The sequence below is a fragment of the Rhinoraja longicauda genome, chromosome 8, assembly GCF_053455715.1.
Source record: "Rhinoraja longicauda isolate Sanriku21f chromosome 8, sRhiLon1.1, whole genome shotgun sequence".
Lineage (NCBI taxonomy): Eukaryota > Metazoa > Chordata > Chondrichthyes > Rajiformes > Arhynchobatidae > Rhinoraja > Rhinoraja longicauda.
The window spans coordinates 70,934,835-70,961,025 of NC_135960.1; the positions used below are offsets into that span (position 1 = coordinate 70,934,835).

Genomic DNA, 26,191 nt, shown 5'->3' on the forward strand with positions numbered 1-26,191 from the left:
GGTCAAAAGCTAGAGAACGGAGGATGGAGATAATGTGTTAAAAGAACTAAAAGTGACATGAGAATTTTTTTTAAAGGGTCAGATTGAACTGCCTTCAACTGCAGCATTTAAAAGGGAGATGGATATGTACCTGAAAAAAAAAGAATTTGCAGGGATATGAGAAGAGACTTCTGCTGGATTGATTTTATATGAAATGGCACCGACCTGACACACCATACAGTCTTCTGCCAGGCTGTAATGATTCTATGATTCTGTAAGCACTGAGTTTATCATCATTTGTACAAATCAGGGCTATTTTATTACAATGGTATTTTCATACCATTGTAATAAAATAGCATAATCAAACCAAATAACATAGCATCATCTATAATCTCCAAAAACCTTTCACACTGGTTTTTAATAGCTTTAGGGCACATACACTGCAGCATGCAGTTCTGGTTAATTACATACAATTTTATTGCCAACCACTAAAGTTGATTAAGGCAAAAAGCACGAAAGAAAGAGAATGACCTCATCATTTGAAAAAAATTAATGCACAAGATATGAAAAAAAAACACAATGGTTATTTTTATTAAGAACACTTTTCATAAGAAAATCCCTTATATGGTCAAATTTTTTATACTGTTTTTATTCTGAAATTATACATTTATTGTACTTCCAATAATTCAATATCGATCCTAATATCTCTGGAACAAGATTGCAACAAATGGTTATTTTGCTTAATAAAATTTACCTATAGGAAGTTTGAGCTTTTTCCTCAGGGAAATTCTTCTGGATCTTGAACGTGACCGCCTGTCTGTGGTGGTTCCAGAGTGAGCTGTTGTGCATTCAGATGTATCTTGCTCGGATTGGCTGCTTGTATCACTAGCAGCGCTTTGTGATTTAAACATTTTGCGCCAAAAGTCTTTTCGACCCAAAAGAGCTCCTGGAATTTGTTCTTCACTGTTTTTATTGAAAAGCACAAAAAGAACACCAAAAATGTGAGCAGGAGGCGGCAAGTTGGTCCCTCAAACCTGCACTGCCATTCAACATAATCACAATCTGTACTAGATACCTCTTGCCCTCAATTCCGATCATTTAAAAACATATCTACATCCACTTGAAATATATTTATTGATCTTACGTTCACGTCTCTGAGGTTGAGAATTTTGTGACCAAAAAATTATTCGTACCTTGGTTTTAAATGACCAGCCCAGTCTACCAGAAAAGCTGATATTGCAAAGTATAGAAGTTACTGAAGGTGGATAGGAAACAAATGCATCCAACTTTCTGGCTTACGAGAGTGGGAAATGTTTGCCCTCTGAGAGGAATGTGTGAATAGATGACTTTAAAAAATTGCCTTATATGGCTTGATGCTATTATATTTTGGATGGCTTTACGTGATGCTGTTAAGAGTGCATCTCTGAATGAAATAGCACACAACTAGAGGCACACAGTGGTTTATAAAAAATGACCAGATTTCAGGATTAGGTTATTGGCAGATATAATAATGTATTTTCTTTCTTTTGTAGTTATTGGGATGTAATATCTATCGATTTACCATAAGTTATAGAAGCCCTTTGTGTACTCGGTTATGCTGCTCTAAGGATCCTATGCCTCAGAGATGAGTTTGTTGTGGTCCTGCTACAGAAGACCCAAGTGGTAACTGCGAAGTACATAGTCCGCTTATTTTGTCAAATATTCAGGCATCACAAAACAGAAACTATTAATTATCTGAGAATCACATAATCAGACAGACTCCATCAGCACCACTTTGGTTCCATAGTGTAATCTATGGTTCTGAAGCACGATTAATTAACCAGCTGATATTGAATGATCAAGTTCAGTGAGTAAAAATGCATCATTTGATGATACATTGCAATTTCTTCCTTATTAATTCGGTCAGTGAATTTCAAGGAAATGTATATAGTTTTATAGAACCACGCAAATTATAATGGTGTTTTGTCTTTTCATATGGGGGTGAACATCTGGGAAATTACATGTAATTAGAATTGAGCTGGTGAGCTAAACAATGGTACAGATTTTCATGTATAACATTAGATGTGAGACAAACTATAAACTGGAGGAAATTGGAATTGGAATCTGTTCATTCGTTCTTTGGGCGGCACGGTAGCGCAGCGGTAGAGTTGCTGCTTTACAGCGAATGCAGCGCCGGAGACTCAGGTTCGATCCTGACTACGGGTGCTGCACTGTAAGGAGTTTGTACGTTCTCCCCGTGACCTGCGTGGGTTTTCTCCGAGATCTTCGGTTTCCTCCCACACTCCAAAGACGTACAGGTATGTAGGTTAATTGGCTGGGTAAATGTAAAAATTGTCCCTAGTGGGTGTAGGATAGTGTTGGTGTGCGGGGATCGCTGGGCGGCGCGGACTTGGTGGGCCGAAAAGGCCTGTTTCCGGCTGTATATATATGATATGATATGATATGATAAATGGCAAATTTTGATAAACAGGCTTGATTTTAAACAGGATTAAAAAACAAGCCAACTCCAATTTGGGAGGTTTCTAAGGAATACACCCAAAGTTATTTGGCTCATTACATAGATATAATTAGAAATTCGGCAGGGATAGGCGTTATACTGGAGGGCAATTGACAGAATAATATTAGTTATGGCAATACGATTTTCACTTACAGAAACCGCCAAAACCATCTGGATAGAGTGAATGTGGAGAAGATATTTCCACTAGTGGGAGAGTCTAGGACCAGAGGCCATGACCCACAGAATAAAAGAACATACCTTTAGAAAGGAGATGAGGAGGAATTTATTTAGTCAGAGGGTGGTGAGTCTGTGGAATTCATTGCCACCAACGGCTGTGGAGGACGTCAATGGATATTTTTAAGGGGGAGATTGACATATTCTTGATTAGCAAGGGTGTCAGGGGTTACAGGGAGAAGGCAGGAGAATGGGGTTGAAAGGGAAGTATAGATCAGCCATGACAGAATGGTGGAGTAGACTTGATGGGCCAAATGGCCTAATTCTGCTCCTAGAACTTATGAAATAAAAACTATAATAGCTTTCTCATTGATTTATCCCGGTAATTTAGGTAAGATTACGATGATACATCAAATTAACTGGATTAATGTGTTCCACCAATTTCTCATTCCAAAGCGTTATATTTTAACCAAGAGAATTTGGATTAACTACACCAGGTGGTGCCAGTATTGGCTACCTAGACTCACAGAATGCTCTCAATCTTATTCAATAATAAAAATAATCAGATTTACAAGACTTATAATAAATTCATAAAACATAGTAAAATTCTTGCACTGGTCGCCATGGCGTCAAAATATGGTGAACCTGTGCAAGAATTTCACTGTGCAGACAATAAAGAACCATTGAACCATAAAACTCTTTAACCAAAGATTCATCACCAAAAGTATCAAATTATTGAGTGAAATGCAAAAACATAAATAAGTCAAGACTTTATTTCAGAGAAAGTACACTGGTTGTCAGGTGCATCTGTGCCACTGCACATAAAGAGAGAGAAGAATATTCAAGCAACATAAGATTATAAATATCTCAAAGAGCTATTATTATTAAAGAAAACTTTAGACTTTAGAAATACAACACGGGAACACACCCTTCAGCCGACCGAGTCCGTGCTGCTCAGCGATCTCAGCACACTAACACGATCCTGCACACCAGAGTGAATTTACAATTTTATCAAAGCCAATTAACCAACAAATCTGTGTGTCCTTGGAGTGTGGGTGGAAACTGGAACACCTGGAGAAACCCTACGTGGTCATAGGGAGAACATACAAACTCCATACTGACAGCACCCCAAGTCAGGATTGAACCTGGGTCCCAGGCACCTTATGGCAGCAACTCAAGAAAGTATTTGGTGTAGTTTGAGCAGTAGCAACAGGCCGGAAAATGCTGTGAATGTCAAAGAACAAGCAATTTGGTTGAGGACATCTTTAGTCATTTGTAGATCACAACAGAGTTGAGACAAAAGCAGATTGGCACTGCAGTGCTGAAGGTATGCAAAACACATCAAGGATAGATGATATTTGGAATTAATAACTGACCAACTTTAGGACTCGATCAGATTATTTTGTAATGATGCAATGAGATGGACAAAACTGGGTGAGTGGGGGTTTATGGGCTCTGCAGGGTGAGCAGATAGGGAAATGTTTGACTTGCAAAACTAAACTGTGCACCAAAACATTATATTATGGAAATTAAATACATTTTCAACAACTTCCTGCCACTTACTGCTCCGGAGTCTGAGGAGGACGACTGGAGACAATGCTACGACATTCATCTGGTGCTGCTGAGGCTTGTGCTTTATCAGTGGTTGTCCCTCCTTCAGCCCTGCAATCAACAACATTCAGATTTTATTACTACTACTTCCATGCCAATCATTACATAGATACAATTTTTTTTAAATGGCAGAGGTATGTAGGTTAATTTGACTGGGTAAATGTAAAGAATTGTCCCTAGTGTGTGTAGGATAGTGTTGATGTGCGGGGATCGCTGGGCGGCGCGGACTTGGTGGGCCGAAAAGGCCTGTTTCCGCGCTGTATATATATGATATGATATGATGATATGATATGGGCAAAATAAAAACTGGAGGGCTATTGACAGAATAATATTAGTTACTCCAATACCATTTTCACTTACAGAAATTATTGAGGTCACAATTTTTTTTCTGGTGGAGGGCACACAAATTATAACTACATAATGTGAACCAGATAACCATTCACTTATGCTAACATACAATAACACAAAGTAATGCAAGTCTGAAGTTCATGCCTCGATGAATCACTTTGTGATATTAGTACAAGCATATTTAGATTTAATCACATACAATAACAATTTCTTACAAAGACAACTAATGTTACTCTTTCTTTATTAAAATTCTGACTTTAGTAATGGTAAAGAAACAGTAAGCATTTCAGTACCCCAGTGTTTCTTATGCTGGTAATTATTTTGTTGGGAATAAGTGCAAAGTAATGCGATATATCTCAGAGAGTATAATTCAATTGACAAATTATTTGATTGCCAATTTGAACATAATACTCCTCCAGTCAACTTCCACCATAATTTCATTCGCGTCACTTAAAACTCTGATTTGATTCTGGTCACTCAAAAAGCTCTGATATAATTCACAACAGTAGGTTCTGTAGTTGTTCTCCAGATCAATCATGTGCAACAAATGAGTATTATATAATCAAAAGTAACCATCCTAAATCAGTCTTTATTCTTCAGTTTCAATGGCAAATCTATGAGCTGTTATAATTGCAGCCATTTGCAATTCTATCACATAATATCAATTTCAGTCAAGTAATCTAACAGATTTCACTTAGAGTCATAGAGCCATACAGCGTGGACACAGGCCCAACTTGCCCAGACTGGCCAACATGTCCCAGCTACATTAGTCCCACCTGCCCACGTTTGACCCATATCCCTCCAAACCTGTCCATGTACCTGTCTAACTGGTTCTTAAACTTTGAGATGGTCCCTGCCTCAACTACCTCCTCTGGCAGCTCATTCCACCACCCTTTATGTGAAAAAGTTATTCTTCAGATTCCTATTAAATCTTTTCGCCCTCACCTTAAACCTATTTCCTCTGGTCCTCGATGCACGTACTCTGAACAAGAGACTGTGCATCTACCCAATCTATTCCTCTCATGATTTTATACATCTCGATAAGATCACCCCTCATCCTCCTGCACTCCAAGGAATAAAAATCCTAACCTACTTAACCTCTCCATATAGCTCAGACACTCTAGTCCTGGCATCATCCTCATAAAAGCACATGACGAGCATCTCCTGTTGAGACTGAGTTGAGGCAGAAAGCATGTGCAATATAGAATCAGGCTGCATCCATTTTCGGGCCATAAAATGGACACAATGAAATCAAAGACTGAAACCACAGGGGAAAAATGTAAATGAATTGTTCACTTCATTGTCACCTCAAAAACACTGCACTGCATGATTTGGACTTCTGTCCAATAACAACAAAAATTGTTAAGCACATGCCCTTTCCAATTAAGCCTGTGTTATTTATCAGAAACCTAGAGTCACAATAAAATATTAAATTATTTTGCAGCAATAGCAGCTGATTACCTTTTGCTGACTGACACTTTCTTTTCTTCAGGTTCTTCAGGTTTCTTACCAGGTGTCACTTTTTCTGCACTATCTAGGAGCGCACTGAGTGTCACCCTTCGAAAAACATTCCCATGAGCTTCTTTGATGAATTGAACAAGCTGACGAATGTCACAATAAAGGCCCTACAACAACAACAGCAACACTTTGTGTTTACAAGCAATCGTTTGTGTAGCAAAACCAAGAAAATTCCCAGGAACATAGTCAAATAAAATTGGCATTACCAAATAAGAGAATATTTAAGAAGATTACCAAATGCTTGGTCAAACGTGAGATTATGCTACAAATGAACATTTCCCTTATAATTTCATCATCAATTTTTAAATGTCTTGATTTTAGGCAGACCACAAAAATTATCAAGAACTTTCTTTAATTCACAAGGGAGCTCCAGGCAAGCGCTGCACAGCAATGCTAGACCGAGCCCGGCATGGAGCCGACCAGGACATGGCCATCGCCATGGAGCCGACCAGGACATGGCCATCTCCGTGGAGCCGACCAGGACATGGCCATCTCCGTAGAGCCGACCAGGACATGGCCATCTCCGTGGTGCCGACCAGGACCTGGCCATCGCCATGGTGCCGACCAGGACCTGGCCATCGCCATGGAGCCGACCAGGACCTGGCCATCGCCATGGAGCCGACCAGGACAATGGCCATCGGCGTGGAGCCGACCAGGACATGGCCATCGCCATGGAGCCGACCAGGACATGACCTTCTCCGTGGAGCCGACCAGGACATGGCCATCTCCGTGGAGCTGACCAGGACATGGCCATCTCCGTGGAGCCGACCAGGACATGGCCATCTCCGTGGAGCCGACCAGGACATGGCCATCTCCGTCGAGCCGACCAGGACATGGCCCGGTCACCAGCAGAGCGAGGAGAGACGTCGTTGAGCGAGCAGAGGGTGCGAGCAAGCAGGACCATCGGTGAGAGTGGAGGTCTGGAGAGCCTTCACATGCATGAGTATCAGCGGGCAGCCGAGGACGGTCTCATGTAGGTCCCGGCGGTCGATGGAGGACACGCCGCCGCGAACAAGGAAGGACCGGCGTGGGTGGTGCCCAGAACAAAGAGGGACTTCGGTGGGAAGAAGGAAGAGGGACTTCATTGAATATCTTTGTAACTTTGTCTGTGACTCTTGCATCTTGTACTGTATGCAAACAAAGAATCTCACTGCACCATGTACACGTGACAAATAAGTATCAATCAAGGACCGAGTATGAACTTAATTTATAATAAAGTTATTGTGAAGTGACATGGTATGAAGACAGTATGAGACTGGCAACAAATTAGCTTCCAAAAGAGATCCTCACCAGATTCTCGGCACTGTGTAATTCATGTGTGGTGGATGCACATCGGGTGATCAGAGGTTTGAACATGCAGCTCACAATAATTGCTTCCATATTCCATGCAGCTGATTTGCTGTCACCAGTTGTAAAATTATTTTCAAATCCTGCCTTGTCTAAACGTACAGAAAATTAAAATGAATGCTTTATTTGCTGAATCCAGTTTCACATATATCTGACCCATTCTAACCCAGCTTTAATCTTCATAAATCAATTACTCTTTCCCATTGGTCTGCACTAATTTATCGCTTTTCTGCATATAAAGATTGATGTATCAAATGCATCAGTCAATAGCTAACTTCCAAATGCCCTAATTAAATTATGCTTGCAGCTTTCCAAGATAACTGCCAATGCAATAAAAATCATTTAACTTCAATAATTTTAGCTCTTCCCTGTCATTTAATTTTATTGCCCAGACCAGGCATTCTCCTCGCCATCCTTTTAGTGTCGGCCACCAATTATTCGATAGGTCGCATGGTCTAATTTCTGAATTAGACAGCTGAGGCTTTTGGTGCTATTTAAGACTTGAGTACAAAATACAGGGGATACTCCATTGACAAATATGTCAACAAGGGTTTAAAGGTCTAAAAAATGAGAAAAATATTAGTGAATTATTAGTAAACAGTAACAGTATAATCGGAAAAAATTTAAAATTAAAGAGGCTGGAATTTCTTCGTCCATGTATGTATAAAGCATACCATATAGTAGCACGTGTTTGTTTTGGCTTTGAAACTTGAATTTATTAATACCAATCAAATCAGATTCTGGATGGAGTGCAAGGTGCATCCACTCCCAGTTTGTGCATCTAACACAGGCATCTAACAGGGAAGAATTTGTATGCCTGTACACTTTTTGAATGAATAATGCTATCTAAACCAGATGCATCAAGGCTGAAATCGGCACAAGCAGGACTGGCCTTGTGGCCAGCGGTTCCATAGGGAGCCAGTGCTGTCAGCCAATAAGCAGTGCATCTGATTGGCACCAATTGAGACAAGCTCATGGTCAGCTGGCTAAGAGTCTGGCCTCCTGCTCCACAGCTGGACTGAGCTGAGACATTTTACCTCTCAGCTTGCTCAGCCAAAGCTGGCACAACCATTCTCGTGAATAAGGAAGCTAATGTTGATTTAAAGTTCAGGTTCAGTTTTTTAATGTTTCTTTGTTTAACTTTACATTTTTATTTTAAACAGTTTACAGTACTTCACTGCATTCTATATAAAAATATTAATTTTTAATTAGTTAAACCTTTTTAATTGTGTTGGCCCAGGCACAGATTGGAATACCTTCTGTTAGTTCAGTTTAAGATTCCATCCACTTCATGCAAACTTCTTCAGCATTCTTCCAAAATCCAAAACTTCTATCACCTCAAAACATTATTAAACAACCTCAATGCAGTACTCCCATATAATGCCCTGCAATCATAAGCCTACTTATGCACCATCTTTACATTGCCTCCCATACTTAGAAACAAAAGACTTTAGTAAAATATACCAATACCTACTAGATTAGGGGCAACACGTGATCTTTTATTGGGAAATGAGGATGGAACTGTCAGTGTGGGAGCATCTTGGGACCAGTGACCCCAATTCCATTCGTTTTAAAACAATTATAGAAAGAGATGCAGCTGATCCACAAGTTAAAATCCTATATTGGGGCAAAGCTAATTTTGATGGCATTAGTGAGCAACTTGCAATGCTTAATTGGGACAGTCTGTTAGCAGGTAAAGGGGCGTCTGGCAAGTGGGCAACTTTTAAAAGTGAGATTGGGAGAATTCAGGACCAACATGTTCCTGTTAGAGTGAAGGGCGAGGCTAGCAGGAATAGAGAGTGAGGATCCAATCAGGAAAAAGGGTATCTCAGGTATAGGCACTTGGGATCACATAAGGAGTATAAGGGACACAGTACTCTTAAGAAGAATATGTTGTATACCTAGAAGATGCTGTTTACCTAGATTTTCAGAAGCCGTTCGATAAGGTGCAGCACATCAGGCTGCTAGGGAAGATGAGAGCCAATGGTATTAAAGGGAAGATACTAGCATGGATAGCGAACTGGCTGGATGGCAGAAGGCAAAGAGTTGCAATAAAAGGTGTTTTTTCAGGTTGGCTGCCAGTGACTGGTGGAGTTCCGCTAGGGTTGGTGCTGGGGCCACTTCTCTTCACTTGTATATTGATGATTTGGATAAGGGGATTGAAAGCTTTATGGCCAAGTTTGCAGATGATGCTAAGATAGGTGGAGGCGCAGGCAGTGTAGAGGAAGCAAGGACTCTGCAGAAGGACTTGGACAGATTAAGAGTCAAGAGTGCTTTATTGTCATGTGTCTGAGATAGAACAATGAAATTCTTACTTGCTGCAGCACAACAGAATATGTAAACATAGTACACTAAACAATATGACAAACGAGAGAAAAAAATTCAGTATGTATATATACACATACCCACAAGTACACACATATATACACCGATCAGGCAAAACATTATGACCACTGACAGGTGAAGTGAATAACATTGGTTATCTTGTTACAATGGCACCTGTCAAGGGGTGGGATATATTAGGCAGCAAGTGAACAGTCAGTTCTTGAAGTTGATGTGTTGGATGCAGGAGAAATGGGCAGGAGTAAAGTCCTGAGCGACTTTGACATGGGCCAAATTATTATGGCCAGACGACTGGGTCAGAGCATCTCTGAAACGGCAAAGCTTATGGGGATGCTCCCAGTCAGTAGTGGTGAGTACCTACTGACAGTGGTCCGAGGAGGGACAAACCACAAACCGGCGACAGGGTGTTGGGTGCCCAAGGCTCATCGATGCGCGAGGGCAACGAAGGCTATCCCATCTGGTCCAAACTGAGTGTGGGAAGACGACCAGCCGGTGGAGGGAGTGTGATGCTCTGGGAAATGTTCTGCTGGGAAACCCTGGGTCCGGCCATTCATCTGGAAGTCAATTTGACCCGTGTCACCTACCTAAATATCGTTGCAGACATGGTAGACCCCTTCATGGCAATGGTATTCCCAGATGGCAGTGGCCTCTTTCAGCAGGATAATGCGCCCTGCCACACTGCACACATTGTTCGGGAATGCTTTGAGGAACATGATGAAGTGTTCACGGTGTTGCCCTGGCCTCCAAATTCTGCAGATCTCAATCCGATTGAGCATCTGTGGGATGTGCTGGATCGACAAGTCCGATACACGGCGGCTCCACCTCGCAACTTACAGGACTTGAAGGATTTGCTGCTAATGTTTTGGTGCCGGACACCTTCACTGTCATCCCTGCTAGGGTCTCTTTCCAGTCAACTTTGGCCAGCTCCTACCTCATGCCTCGATAGTCCCCTTTGCTCAATTGTAATACTGAAATCGGTCCATGACATCTTGAACCCTGGCATCAAGGAGGCAACAGATCATCCTTGAGTCTCGCCTGCCGCCACAGAATCTCTTGTCCGCACCTCGCACAATGGAGTCACCCACCACTATGGCTCTGCCCGATGTCGGTCTCGCCGGTCAAGTCTCATCGCTAGGAATGGAACCACCGACCTGTCCGCTGCTTGGATTGGAAGCGTCTTCTGCCCCAACAGCTCCCAAGAGGGTGTACCTGTTTTCATTAGGCACAGGCACCGGGGTCTCCTGCACTCCACGTTTACTCCCCTTTCTCACAGTCACCCACCTTCGCTCTTCCTGTATCCTAGACGTGACAACCTCACTGTAGGTCCTGTCCAGGAAACCCTCGTTTTCCCGGATGGCCTTGAGGTCATCCAGCTGCTTCTCCAATTCCCCAACACGTTCATTCAGGAGCTGCACCTGGACACAATTCCTGCAGATATAGTTTCCAGAGGCTCCAGCAGTATCCCTGACTTCCCACACGCTGCAGGAAACACACTGCACCAACTTGTCTGGTGACCTGGGACCTGACCAAGTGCATCCTAGGAAGGGGAGCAAGGAGGGAAATTGCTGGGGCTCTTGCAGATTTTGAATCTTCTTAGCCATACCAGAAGAATGGAGGGTGGTTAATGATGTTCAAAGGCACCAGTGAGCTTAATGTCAGTGGTGTGAAAGATACTGGAGGGGGTTCTGAGAGACAGGATTTGCAAAGGCAAGGTCTGATTAGGGATCGTCAGCATGACTTTATGCATGGAAATCGTGTCTCGTGTATTTAATTAGGTGTTTTGAAGAGGTGAGCAAGAGAATTGACGAGGCAGGGTAATGGATGTTGTCTACATGGACTTTAGCAAGTCTTTCAACACGATCTGCATTGTAAACTGATCTGGAAATTTAGATCACATGGGATCCAGAGTGAACTAGCCAATGGATGCAAAATTGGCAGTGGAAGGAATTATAGAAACATACAACATGGAAACAGGTTATTTGGCCAAACCCGTACATGCCGACTAACCCTTTCAAACTAGTCCCACGTAAGCACTTTGCCCATATCCGAGTATGTGTCCAAATGTCTTTTAAAAGTTGTTATTGTACCCTCTACCACTATTTCGGCTGACATCTTGCTCATTTCATCTTAAACTCATGCCTTCTAGTTCTTGAATTACCCACTGGGAAAAAGACTGTACTTTCAATCTTTCCATTTCCCTCATTATTCTATACATCTCCATAAGGTTACCCCTCAGCCTCTTGTGCCCCAATCTCTCCCTATAAGGGAAGGTCCTTGGGTCCTGCTAACATTCTCTGAAATTTTCTCCACATTCTTTCTAACTTAATGGCATCTTTCCTATGCCAAAGTGACAAAAACTGAACACAATACTTCAAATGAGGCCTCACCAAAGTCTTATACAACTGTAACATAACATCCAGAAACAAGGAACTGCAGATGCTGGTTTACAAAATGTAACATCCCCACTTTTCTACTCAATACCTTGACTGATGAAGGCAGCATGCTAAAAGTCTTGTCCACCCTATCTTTCTATGATGCCACTTTCAGGGAACTATGTTCTTGTATACTGAGGTAGCTTTGTCCTATAACACACTCCTGGTTTGACTTTCCAAAACGCATCACCTCACATTTAGCTGAATTAAACTCCATTTAATATTCCTCGGCCCAGTTGCCCAGCTGATCAAGATCCTGCTGTAATTCTTGATAACCATGTTCATCATATATGATAGCACCTATTTTGTTGTTTTCTGCAGACTTACTAATAATGCTCTGTAGATTCTTATCTACATTCTTAATATCAATGACAAACAACAATTAGCACAGCATCAATTCCTGAGGCACAGCACTGGTCACAGGCCTCCAGTCCAAAAAACAACCTTCTACCATCACCATCGGTTTTCAATGTTGAAGTCATTGCTAGTTAGCTAGCTCTCCCTGGAACCCATGCAATCTAAATTTGCCAGAGCTGCCTATCATAGAACATAGAACAGTACAGCACAGGAACAGGCCCTTTGGCCCACAATGACTGTGCCGAACATGTTGTAAAATAAACTACTCTTATCGCTCTGCACACGACCCACATCCCTCCATTCCCTGCATATCCATGCGCCTATCTAAAAGCTTAAATGCCACTATTGTATTTGTCTCCACCATCACCCCTGGTAGCATGTCCCATGCACCCACCACCTTCGGCAAAAGGTTCTCACTGTCTACCCTATGTATGCCTCTCATCATTTTACATACTTCTTTCAGGTTTACCCTCAACCTTCAGTGTTCCAGAGAAAATAATCCGTCTCTCCAACCTCTCCTTGTAGCCTATACCCTCTAACCCCCCTGCTTCCGGTAAACCTCTTTGCACCCTTTCCAAAGCCTCTACATCCTTCCTGTAATGGGATGACCAGAACTGCATGCAATCAGGGCCGTCTTTACAGCATTATGGGCCCCGGGCAAAGCAGTGTACTGGGGCCCCTACGACAACTACTCACAGGAATAAAAATGTAAATGGTCGATAAAATTAAACATATAAGCTCGTGGTGCCCCGGGCAAGTGCCCATCAGGCCCATGCGTTAAGACGGCCCTGCATGCAATACTCCAAATTCAGCCTAGTCCTATAAAGTTGCATTATAGCTCCATGACTCTTATACTGTATACCTTGACCAATGAAACCAAGTATACCATACGCCATCTTCACCACTCTATCTACTTGTGTTGCCACTTTCAGGGAGTATTTGATGTGGACCTAGATCTCTCTGTACATCAATGCTGTTAAAGGTCTTGCCACTGATTATATAATTTCCCCTTACATTCGACCTCCCAAAGCACACCACCTTACACTTACTCAGATTAATCACCAGCTGCTATTTCTCCACGATTTCTGTAACTGATCGATATCCTGCTGTATACTTTGACAACCTTCCTCACATTCTGCAATCCCAGCAATCTTGGTGTCATCCACAAATTTGCTAACCAACCAATCTACATTTACATCCAACTCATTTATATATATTACAAACAACAGAGGTCCCAGCACAGATCCCTGCAGAACTCCTCTGGTCACAGACCTTCAGCCTGAATATTGTCCTTCCATCACAACCTCTGTCATCTATCAGTCAGCCAGTTCTGAATCTATACGACCAAGTCACTATGAATCCCGTGCATCTTCATCTGTTAAACCAGCCCACCATGGGGGACTTTATTAAATGCCAAATCAATGAAGACAACATCAAACAACCTCCCATCGTTGATCACCATCAAAAAATTCCTGAGATATTTTTAGTACTAAGGTTTTAGATCTTTCATGTTTGCTGTTGAGTTTTAGGGAATTTATCATAAGTTTTAAGTCACTTGGGAAGGTTAGGTACTTTATCCATTCTATAACATTCATGTTCCCAAATGTTAAATGTGCAGCAGTATGATTAATTAACAGATTACCATTGTAATGATCTTAACAGCAAAAAAATAAAGGGCTGGGAACTTCTTCATTAAATAGGAACAAACTGATGGATAAGTCATCTAGAATCTTCATACAGCCCTGCTTTTAATCATTTCAAGATAATAGAGCGAAGAAAAACAGAAATATTCTAAATTCAAAAGGAATAGTGGATTTTGTTACAATTTAAAAACCAGATAGAGGCAAGTAGTTACCTTGAAAATAACTGCATAGAATCAAACCTGATTGAATGTCTGAAAGGCAAAGAAAAAACTGCAGCTGGTAGAAATCCAAAATAAAAAGATAAATACTCAGCAGTTCAGGTAGCATCTGTAGAAAAATCTGGTTAAAAATCTGAAACATTAACTATCTTTTTCTGCACTGTTGCTGCCTGAGCTGTTGTGAATTGTTAGCACTTTTTAATTCAGACTGAATATATACTCTGTGACAACTACATATGATGAAAAGAATACTTACTGTCAGTAACTGGTTCCATGCAAAACCCAAGCAAAGCATGCAAAAAATCCACTACATTGTTCAATGAATCCTTGTTTACATACTCCCGCAGAGTTTGTCGAAACTGTACTTTGCTAAGTTTGTACAATCTTGTAAGGCAGTTCTGAGCCTAAAATAAACAACACATTTTAAAATAAACAATATTTTTGAGAGCTAATAAGGATGCATTAAAACAAAAACTCATGGTAGCCTCCATTATGCAGCAGTGATATTTACTTGTGTATTGTACAGCATAAACGAGGATAAACCAGGTTATTTAAATGTTAATACCATTCAGAGTGTAATACTGTCAGCTCTGAATTCCATAATTATGAATTTATTTCCATATTGCTTTAGTCAGTGGATTTGAGAAAAGCAAGACCTATTGTAAGTGTAAGAAAATAACTGCAGATGTTGGTACAAATCGAAGGTATTTATTTCACAAAATGCTGGAGTAACTCAGATCGGCGAGTCTGCGTTTGGTAGCAAAACGATCGCCGAGCCTGCGTTTGGCTCTAGATGTCAACTTCTTTACATTGGCGAAACCAAACGCAGGCTCGGCGATCGTTTCGCTCAACAGCTCCGCCTTAACCAACCTGATCTCCCAGTGGCTGAGCACTTCAACTCCCCCTCCCACTCCCAGTCTGACCTTTCTGTCATGGGCCTCCTCCAGTGACATAGTGAGGCCCACCGGAAATTGGAGGAACGGCACCTCATATTTCGCTTGGGCAGCTTGCAGCCCAGCGGTATGAACATTGACTTCTCCAACTTTAGATAGTTCCTCCGTCCCTCTCTTCCCCTCTCCCTTCCCAGTTCTCCCTCTATCTTCCTGTCTCCACCTATATCCTTCCTTTGTCCAACCCCCCTGACATCAGTCTGAAGAAGAGTCTCGACCCGAAACGTCACCCATTCCTTCTCTCCTGAGATGCTGCCTGACCTGCTGAGTTACTCCAGCATTTTGTGAAATAAGACCTATTGTAACATCTTCTACTCATTTCATAGAGGCACATAATCAATGTTATAATTTTGGATCATTCTAAAGAGTAGCCCTAATTTGCCTCATGATGAGGTTAATTGAACAATGGTAAATGCATCCTTGCCTCTAAAAATAGAATGTGACATAATTTGGCAACATACACCATTTTAATTTTTGCTACTGGTATTCATAGAACATAGAACATACAACAGGATGGCACAGGAACGGACCCTTCGGCCCACAATATTTGTACTGAACACGATGCCTAGTTAAACTGATCTCATCTGTCTGTGCATGATCCATAGCCCTTTATTCCTTGCTCTTCCATGTGCCTATCTAAAGCCTCTTAAACAACGTTATCGTATCTGCCTCCACCACCACCCCAGGCAATGCATTTCAGCATTGCACCGCTCTCCGTATAAACAAACATCCCATTAACCCTTCCCTCTCGTCAATGCCCTCTAGTTTTAGACATTTCCACCCTGGGGAAAAAGGTTCTGACTTGCCCACTTTATAAATGTCTCTCATAATTTTATATTTTTATTCAAACGGAATTCACATACTTGATGACGGAGACGATCTCCTGATAGACCACGGTGACCCTCGCCACAACCATATGCACACCCCAAGGATTTGACGATTTTGATCAGCATCGTTAATGTAAGTTTATGAATGCTCCCTGGGATTTCTTCTTCCTAAGTAAAAATATATAATAATAATAATAATACATTTTATTTATATAGCGCTTTTCATATACTCAAAGACGCTTTACAGAGATTTTGAGAACATAGGGAAATTAATAAATAGATAAATAAGTAAATAAATAAATGAACAGAGAAAGGAGACAGTAGGTGAGGTGACCTTCAGTGGTTGAAGGCAGTACTGAACAGGTGAGACTTCAGCGATGTTTTGAATGTGGTGAGTGTGGGGGAGTCTCTAACGGTTTGGGGTAATGAGTTCCATAGGGTGGGAGCAGCGATGGAGAAAGCCCTGTCCCCCCAGGATCTGAGTTTAGTCCGGATGTGGGGGGATAGGAGATTGGCAGCGGCAGAGCGGAGGGTGCAGGTGGGAGTGTGCCTGTGGAGGAGGTCGGTCAGGTAGGATGGGGCCAGGTTATGGAGGGCTTTACAATAGACAATAGACAATAGACAATAGGTGCAGGAGTAGGCCATTCAGCCCTTCGAGCCAGCACCGCCATTCAATGCGATCATGGCTGATCACTCAATCAGTACCCCGTTCCTGCCTTCTCCCCATACCCCCTCACTCCGCTATCCTCAAGAGCTCTATCCAGCTCTCTCTTGAAAGCATCCAACGAACTGGCCTCCACTGCCTTCTGAGGCAGAGAATTCCACACCTTCACCACCCTCTGACTGAAAAAGTTCTTCCTCATCTCCGTTCTAAATGGCCTACCCCTTATTCTCAAACTGTGGCCCCTTGTTCTGGACTCCCCTAACATTGGGAACATGTTATCTGCCTCTAATGTGTCCAATCCCCTAATTATCTTATATGTTTCAATAAGATCCCCCCTCATCCTTCTAAATTCCAGTGTATACCAGCCCAATCGCTCCAGCCTTTCAACATACGACAGTCCCGCCATTCCGGGAATTAACCTAGTGAACCTACGCTGAACCTTTGTAGGTTATGAGGAGGATTTTGTACTGGATTCTCTGGGGGATGGGGAGCCAGTGGAGTTTATAAAGGACGGGGGTGATATGGTCACGGATCGAGGTGTGTGTGAGTAGACGGGCAGCGGAGTTTTGAATGTATTGAAGTTTATTGATGATTTTTGAGGGTGCGCCATAGAGGAGGCTGTTGCAGTAGTCCAGACGGGAGGTGATGAAGGCGTGGATGAGGGTTTCTGCAGCTGTGGAGGAGAGGGATGGACGGAGACGGGCAATGTTTTTGAGGTGGAAGAAGGCTGTCTTTGTGATGTGTTTGATGTGTTTGTCGAAGGAGAGGGTTTGATCAAGGATGATTCCAAGATTCCGGATGTGAGGTGAGGTGGATACTGGGAGACCATCAATGTTGAGGATGAAGTTTTGGGTGGATTTGGTGAGCATTTTTGGACCAATGATGATGATTTCAGATTTGTTGCAATTGAGTTTGAGGAAGTTTGATTGAAGCCAAGATTTTATTTCAGTAATGCAGTTTGTCAGTGTAGAGTGTGTGGTGGAGGAGATTGACTTGGTGGAGATGAGGAGCTGGATATCATCGGCGAAGCAGTGGAAGTTGAGACCATGACGGCGGATTAATTGACCAAGGGGGAACAGGTAGAGGATGAAGAGGAGGGGGCCAAGGACTGAGCCTTGGGGGACACCTTGGGGGAGGGGAGCGGTGGGGGATTTACAGTTGTTAATGGAGATGAACTGGTGTCTGTCAGAGAGGTAAGATTTAAACCAGGATAGGGCTGTGCCAGTGATGTTAAGGGAGGTTTCAAGTCGGGTGAGGAGAATGGAGTGATTTATGGTGTCAAAGGCGGCGCTGAGGTCAAGTAGGATGAGGATGTTGAGGTTGCCAGCGTCGGAGGAGAGGAGAATGTTGTTTGTGATTTTGAGGAGCGCAGTTTCAGTACAGTGGTTTGAGCGGAATCTATACAATTTAGTACTTCATAGATGAAAATTAGAGCAAAAGCAAAACTGAACAAAATGTTGGACTGTGAGAAGACTTCCTCGCCTGTGGAGTAAATAAAATCTAAAGTTCACATGGTAAACGTTCTATTATACTCTCAGTCTCTGAACAAAACTGTACATGGTTAAAACATTTCCAAAGAACATTCAAATAAATTTGACTTTTCAAAAAGTTCCCCCCCCCCCTTTTCTACTCTTGATGGTAATGGTTTTTACTGAATATTGTTTCACAAATACTTAAATTCTCTTGAAATGTAGCTCTTCAAAAGAGTGATTTTTCATGTTAAAAAATAGTTATAAACTGAATTTTGGTTAAGTATTTGATCCATTGCTGCCTTCTCCAGTCAGTCACATACACTTGTTATCCAGTAGGAGTCATTGTAAGTAGTTGAAAATGGTAATGTTGAGTCACTTACTTTGGATTAGAGCGACTACCTAACTACTTCGGAACAAATGTTTATATCAAATGTTTCAAATCTGTTTGCTGGAAATTCTAACTGAAGGAGATTAATTGACATCAAGCCAACATTCTTGACGTACCTCAAAGCCAACCTCCAAAGACGTACAGGTATGTAGGTTAATTGGCTGGGTAAATATAAAAATTGTCCCTAGTGGGTGTAGGATAGTGTTAATGTACGGGCATCGCTGGGCGGCACGGACTTGGTGGGCCGAAAAGGCCTGTTTCCGGCTGTATATATATGATATGATATGATATGATTCTGCCACCTGTCCTTGTCCACTGCTAGTTGACTTAACAGAAAGTCAGAGCTTCTGCAAAGTTCATTGCTTCCAGGCTGAAAAATCTGCCGACCAAAATATAGTAGCTCAATTAAAGTAACTACTGGGAAAAAGGTCATCAGAATATTTTATCTAAAAGTTTGAATTATTTTTAAATGTGCGAGTTTCAGTTTAACTTTCTATAATATCATCTCTTCAAATAATATTTTTGAATGTCTTTGACATTTTCAATTTCAGTGTAAAAAACATTAAATAAAAGTCAATGGATAGGAAAGGGGATATAAACTAAACACAGGCAAATGGGACTTGCTCAGATATCTTTGATGGAACAGATGAGTTGGGCTGAAGGGCTGTTTCAATGCTATATGACTCGATAAATCTAATTTCAATTACAGGTTTGAGATCCAGTCAGCCTGGGGATTGGACTTTGATAAATACAAAAGTCTTGCTGTGACTTCAGCTAGCCACTTTCATTGAAATATTCCCCACATTCCTCAATGGATGTTGGAAGGATGTAACAGGGAGAACAAAAAAACATGGTCCAAAGCAAGTGGTTAGTAATCTTTGGACAGAGAAAATCTGTTTCAATTTGTTTGATGACAATTGTACACTGCAGTAATCCAACTAGTTTTGCAATAAGTTATCCCAGGAACTGAAACCGGCTTCAGATTTTAAATAACAGTTGTTCTTGTTACTTTAATTAGAAGCTGTATTGGTGAATGCCCTTTTAATACGGTTGCTTTAAAGAAAGCTCCCTAAACCCACCTCCCAGGGGTGATTGAGTTAACATACAATGAGCATTTGACGTCACTGGGCCTGTACCTGCTAGAGTTTAGAAAGAAGAAGTGGGAACCTCATTGAGACCTACCGAATAGTGAAAGGCCTGGATAGAGTAGATGTGGAGAGGATGTTTCCAGTAGTTGGAGAGTCTAGGACCAAAGGCCATAGCCTCAGGATAAAAGGACGTACCTTTAGAAAGGAGATGAGGAGGAATTTCTTTAGCCAGAGGGCGGTGAATCTGTGGAATTCATTGTCACATAAGGCTGTGGAGGCCAAGGCAATGGATACTTTTAAGGTGGAGATTAATAGGTTCTTGATTAGTAAGAGTGTCAAAGGTTGTGGGGAGAAGGCAGGAGAAGGGGAAGATAGATCAGCCATGATTGAATGGTGGAGTAGACTTGATGGGCCAAATGGCCTAATTCTGCTCTAGCAATTTATGAAACAGAAATATTTTCCATTTAGGATTTTCATTTGACATTATTTTAAGACAGCTTGAAACCTTAACCTTTCCCCAATTTACCACAAGACCAGTAGGCTTGTACTGCAATGTCAAATCATTGCTCCATTTAATAATAACTCCCAACTTGCTAATGGAAAGGACCCCATTTCTGATTTGTCTAATAATGAAATGCTGAATTTCACAAATTTGTAACTTTTGTAACATTGGAAATAACAGCAAACCTCTTGACTTTTGCTCTTTTTGTCTCCATCATCTCCTCCACCGCCTCCTCGGTCACCGCTTGCACCTGCACTTCCATCTCCATCCTCTGGTGCACCAGAAAATGCACTGGATGATCCTCCTGGTGCTCCTCGATGGTTGACTGCTTCTTTCTGCCATTTGTCACCTATATTATTCTCCTTATTTTCTTCAGTTTTGTAATTCTTATCCACCGATTGAACTACCTCCAATTGCAGCAAGCAATCTATAATGTTTAGCCCAACATCACATATCCGAGAACTGATATCATGGTTAAGCACCACAAATAAAGCTTTCAGAATGACCTAAAAAATAATTTAAAAATCCATTTACAAATTCAATACCAAAAATCGTCATACTTTACATTTGTGAAGTCCTAACACATAGGCTGGATCAAGTTCCATTTTGCCTTTATCTGCTCCATTTCCACAGTCCCATTTAAAATTTGTGACCACACAACTTCAATTAAACTCAAGGCCTCACTCCTGCAGTTATCCTACAAAGTAATATTCCCAGAGAACAGCATCGGCCTCTAATAGCTGATCCTGAGGTGGCTAAATTGCCTTATGAATGCTTCCTGGTGTCAAAGGCCTATTTGTGACAATTACAGAAACATAAAAACAATTTAAAACATGTAGTGTAAAAATGTTAAATATATTTACTTAAAATCACCTTGAAGTAAAATTAATATTAAGATTAAGTTAAAAAAAGTGTAAATGGAGTCATTTTACAAATGCCAGTGATGCTTTCTCTCAAGTCCTGATCCCAGACTCAGAGCTGAGTGCAGTGATATATTTGAAGATCACATTTATTGGCACATTTCTAACATCCATGGTGCCTTGGACAGCAGTGTGACCCAAGGAAAACACATCTACAGTAAGATATTGAGCTGCAGGCCAAATTGCAAATGTTGTAAGGAATACGTGATACCAGGAAGGTTTTTAACCAGGAATTGCTTATACCCCATAAACTATACTCCTCTGATATGACCAATGGTCAGGTACAAGGGTGAGTGACTGCAAGTAAGCGAATGTTAGCAAAAAAGCAAAAGTACAACAGTCTTTGTGATCATGCTTTGGATATGAGTTTCATTCAGCTTGTTTAGATAAGAATGGGGGCAGCAAGGTCAGCTAACTAACCATGCCAGCATGCAAGTCGGGAGGAAAACAAAAACGTAGTGGTAGAACTGGACAGTAGAGCCAGGGGGCTTTACACTGTTTTCTGCAGCAAAGAGCAAGTGCCCAAAAGGATATGTTGCCCAGTACCAAAGAACGTGGGATATCTGTTCTCAGCTGGAGAGGAACCTACAGTGGGAAGGAGACACATCATCATGGTACCATGATAAATGTACCAACTACATAGGCAAGATGTTTCACATACTATGTATGAGGATCTTGGCACCAAATGAAACAGAACCTCAAAGACAATATCTCTGAATTATTATCCAACCCAAGTGCAAAATGGTCCTGAAAGTGTGTCTCAAAGACTGGTGTGGTAGAACTGGGGTCCAGATCCTGGGTCACCAGCAGTAAAGGAAGTGGGAGCTGTGCTATTGGGCACCAGAACCAGACTGTGGACAGTTTTCCAGCATATGGCACAACTAGAGAGCATTTTAAACTAAACAAGGTGACAAGGGAACAAATTTGCAAGATGATATTGCAAATCAAAGAGTAGAGAACAGGCTGGAGAGAAAGGTATTCCTAAGGAAAATGATAAATATGACAAGATGGATTAGAGCATATCTACGAATAAGTCAGTAGAAAAATCAAGAGGTAACAAACTAATAAAAGGGGAAACTAAATCATTCACAAAATATTTCCAATCGGACAGATGAATTTAAAGCACAAATAAAAATACAGATGATCTGATAACCATTGCAGAGACTTCAGGAAGATATAAAGTGGAATATGAATATTGAATGCAGGTCATAGTCATAAAATCGTAGAGCATGGAAGTAGGCCATTCAACTCAACCAGTGGGCATCCTTGCAAATTATAATAAGTGGCAGAGCTGGGTTGAGAGGCTGAATAGCCTACTCATAATTCATATCTCTGTCAGGGGCATGTGTAGCATGAAAACAAGCCATTCCACCCTCCACATCTACGCTGACTATTAGGTCAGCACTAATGCAATCTCCCAGCATTTGGTCCACAGCCTTCATTTCCCAGGCAAATCAAGTGCTCATCTAGAAACGTCTTAAGTGCTGTCGGTGACCCAGCTTCAACATTTGTCTCAGGCAGTTCAGTCCAGGTTCTTGGATAAAGGTGGGCCCCTCATATTTCCTCTAACTTCATTCCCCCTTTAAATCTGTACCCTCTTATTTTATCTACATCTGATATGGATAAACATTTATTGTAATCCCAGGGAGATAAGATTTAGCTACTCCAGTCTCTCCTCATAATTGAACTGCTCCATCCCAGGCAACATCCTGATGAATCTCTTCTGTACCCTCTCCAGTGCTATTACACATTTATTTTCACATGTTGTCCAGCACATAGTAATCCAGCTAAAGTCTGATAATGTTTTAGAAAGTTGGAGCATAACATCCCAACTCTGTATTTGATGCCCTCACTAATGAAGGCAAGTATGGTTCATTAATTTTGAATGAAATTTAGAATATTTGCAATTTGTTCCTGTTAATTTAAAGTCAACAATTAAATCTTAAAAAACCAAAGTTGTCATCTGCAATTATTTCAGCTTGAATTTAGAAAGAATTTGAAGTAGATAATTTCAAAATTATGAGTAGACTATCGATACACCTTTTTACACTTTCTAAAACCAAACAGCCTAGTTTTGTCATAAAACGTTACCGCTAGATCAAGCATTCCATTTTTCTTGATAAAATTGTTAGTTCCTTCCATGTTTTCTGTTTCCTCAAGGCAGGTATAGTTTATACAGGAATCAGTCAGACTGCGAGGCAGGTTGGCACATGCCAGTGGCTCATGGGGTAATTCTGGTATCGCCACTTGGTTATATAGTTTTCGCATGTGATCACTGAAGAAATCAGAATATCCCACATTGAACGAGGCTACCGTTGTGTTGAAAGTAGCTACTGTGATTGTGGAAATCTGTGATCTCACTGCAAAATATAAAATTAATTAAGATTTTTTTTTCCATAAGTTTAACTTCAAATGCAAAGTTAAAATGTAATACAATGGCTTAGATGTACTGGTGGTATATGCCACTAATTACATGAGTTTGTGACCCAATCATATGCAATATTGGGAGAAGCTAAGTCTTCTGACGATTATCAAATTATAGGAATAATTTGTAGTAGCCACACATTTATCTACCTCATATTTAACTGAGATTCAAGACCATCCCAAGTTACAATTTTGTCAATTTTACAATTTAATTATAAAATTACTCTGGTAATTTAGTTAACCTACAGAGGCTGCGATTAATCAAACCAAACTGGATTTAGTCTGGCCATTTTAATACCCCATCCCCCTCCCACTTTGACCAATCAGTCTGTGGCCTCCTGCACTGTTACTAAGAGGTTCAATGCGAGCTTGAGGGACACCTCATCTATCTGGGCACGTTGCAACCTTCCAGATTCAGTGCTGAATTTTACAACTTCTTCACTTGTTTCAATCATTCATTTTGGTGCAGCTTGTTTGTTTTTCTCCTTCTTGTTCATTTTTGCCACCACTAGAAGTGATGGTCAAGTGCAGCCAAGAAACCATTTTCTTGCTCTGCATTTCACAATTCCTAAAGCATATTGTTTATATTATTTTGTCTGTATTCTCACTCACTGACCAGATAACCATGTTTACAGATTATTCCCAGTCACCCTAGTTTTACTGTCAGAGATATCCACCATCTCCGCAGCTTAACACACTTCATTGCTCTCCATCCCTATTTTGACAGACGTCAAAATGAAATGGCAATTGTTTCTTTTCCCACAGATCTAGCCTGACCTGCTAAGTATTTTCAGCATTTTGTTTTCATTTTAGATATCCAGCACCTGCAGCATTTTTTCCCTCTGCTTTTTTATTCCCAAAGTAAGGGGAATGCAAAGGTGGGACTTCATAAGACTATATCCTACAGTTGATCTATACTGATCTAAGAAAATGAAGAAGGTTGCTTCACAAGGTTCCTCAACTGAATTCAACTTGTCACAGACATAAGGAGCAAATTCAGATGGGTATCTGGGCTCATCACATGACAGATTCTCTGAACACCTTGAAAATACATCTACATTTATTTAATCCCCATGCTCAGTTTCATATATATAGGCACCTTTTCACAATAGACAGTAAACCTAACACATAAGGATGAATAAATGTATTTTCATGAATTTAACTAAGCACTAAATACATCATGAGAATCGATTTTAGTTGAGTTCAAATTCATGGATTTAAGTTCGAAAGCCAAAGAAAACAAGTGCAAATCGGAACTGAGCAACCATGATTTTGGTGAGAGCTTTGGTGGTGAGGTGCAAAAGCCCAAAGAAATTAAATGTGGAGTAAATAACATTGATCAATTTTCCAAATATGAAGATTTTTTATTTTTGTTCAAATTTTACTTTGCAGTAGACCGTGCGACAATACATGACTCCCTATCAAAAAGGAAGATAGTTAGTTACACAGTAGACTTAGTTACCTACTATACTCCTTACCATCTTTAACTGTATTATCTCCATGACTGTTAGAGTGATCAGGCATGTCACTCAGCAAGGTGTGATGAGAATGAGAATGCTTAGCACTCATGCTTTCAATTTCTGTTGCAGCATCTGAACTGCCTCGTCGGGTAAACTTTCCTGTGAAAGATTATTTTTTCAGAAGAGCATTCATTAAAATTATTTTTATATTAACCAGACCTCATTGAAAAATATAGAAAAATTCAAATCCGAATTATACCAAAAATACAACAAAGCAAACTATATACCCCTAATATGAATAATGTTTGCAATGTAAGCAATTTAATAACAAACAGAAATAAATGGGTATGGTCCGATATTAATTTTAGACATGTGTTTGGTACCTAAACCAAGTGCGGGGGCGAATATAAATCTAAAATAAATATAAACGGGTATCTGACATTTCAGTAGGGCTGACAGAAGAAAAGAAATGGGGTAGATCTGGTCATAAAGAATCAGATCACAACAATTATATTGGTTCAGAAGCTTCATATATAGGATCTGACTGTCGAGGTTAAAAATAAAGTAAGAGTAAGTAAGAAGGTACAGATAGTAAGTAGTAGCAGTACCTAACAGTGGCTCTGCTGTAGAACAAAGTATAAATCAATAAATAATAATATTGCAAAGGTAGACAAAGTTAATGCAAAGGTAGACAATCTTAATCATCATAAAGACTGAAGAAATCAAAATTGGCACGGGCAGACTTGAGGGGGAGTTCATAGAATGCATTCAACATTTATCATTCTTAGAGTGATATTTTGTTGAGGAATCAACTCAGAAATGGGCTCTTTTAAATTTGCTATTGTTAAATGAGATTGGATCAGTGAATGGTCCAACAGTAAGCATCCCCCAGGAAGTGATAAAAACATGGTCGAATTTCAAAATCAGTTGAAGACTGAGAAGCTATGGTCTGAAACTAGTGTCCTAAGCTTAAGGTACTATGGTAAGAGGGTAGAGTTGGACAAAACAATATGGAAAAATAAGTTACAT

General features: G+C 40.8%; 1 protein-coding gene across 4 annotated transcripts in view; it reads right to left on the minus strand.

The window, feature by feature from the left end:
- The window catches only part of unc80 (unc-80 homolog (C. elegans)), a 253,548-nt gene that overhangs the window by 161,224 nt on the left and 66,133 nt on the right, over positions 1 to 26,191 (minus strand). For 2 of the 4 annotated variants that reach the window (XM_078404203.1, XM_078404201.1), the window contains exons 11-20: positions 25,181 to 25,321; positions 23,370 to 23,638; positions 20,544 to 20,864; positions 16,281 to 16,412; positions 14,724 to 14,871; positions 14,462 to 14,500; positions 7,418 to 7,566; positions 6,071 to 6,234; positions 4,214 to 4,312; positions 734 to 942 (exon numbers count right to left, since the gene is read on the minus strand). In XM_078404203.1, the coding sequence (XP_078260329.1) occupies positions 734 to 942; positions 4,214 to 4,312; positions 6,071 to 6,234; positions 7,418 to 7,566; positions 14,462 to 14,500; positions 14,724 to 14,871; positions 16,281 to 16,412; positions 20,544 to 20,864; positions 23,370 to 23,638; positions 25,181 to 25,321 (1,671 nt within the window). The remainder of the gene's footprint in view (positions 1 to 733; positions 943 to 4,213; positions 4,313 to 6,070; positions 6,235 to 7,417; positions 7,567 to 14,461; positions 14,501 to 14,723; positions 14,872 to 16,280; positions 16,413 to 20,543; positions 20,865 to 23,369; positions 23,639 to 25,180; positions 25,322 to 26,191) is intronic. The other 2 variants (XM_078404204.1, XM_078404202.1) reach the window with 1 other exon arrangement.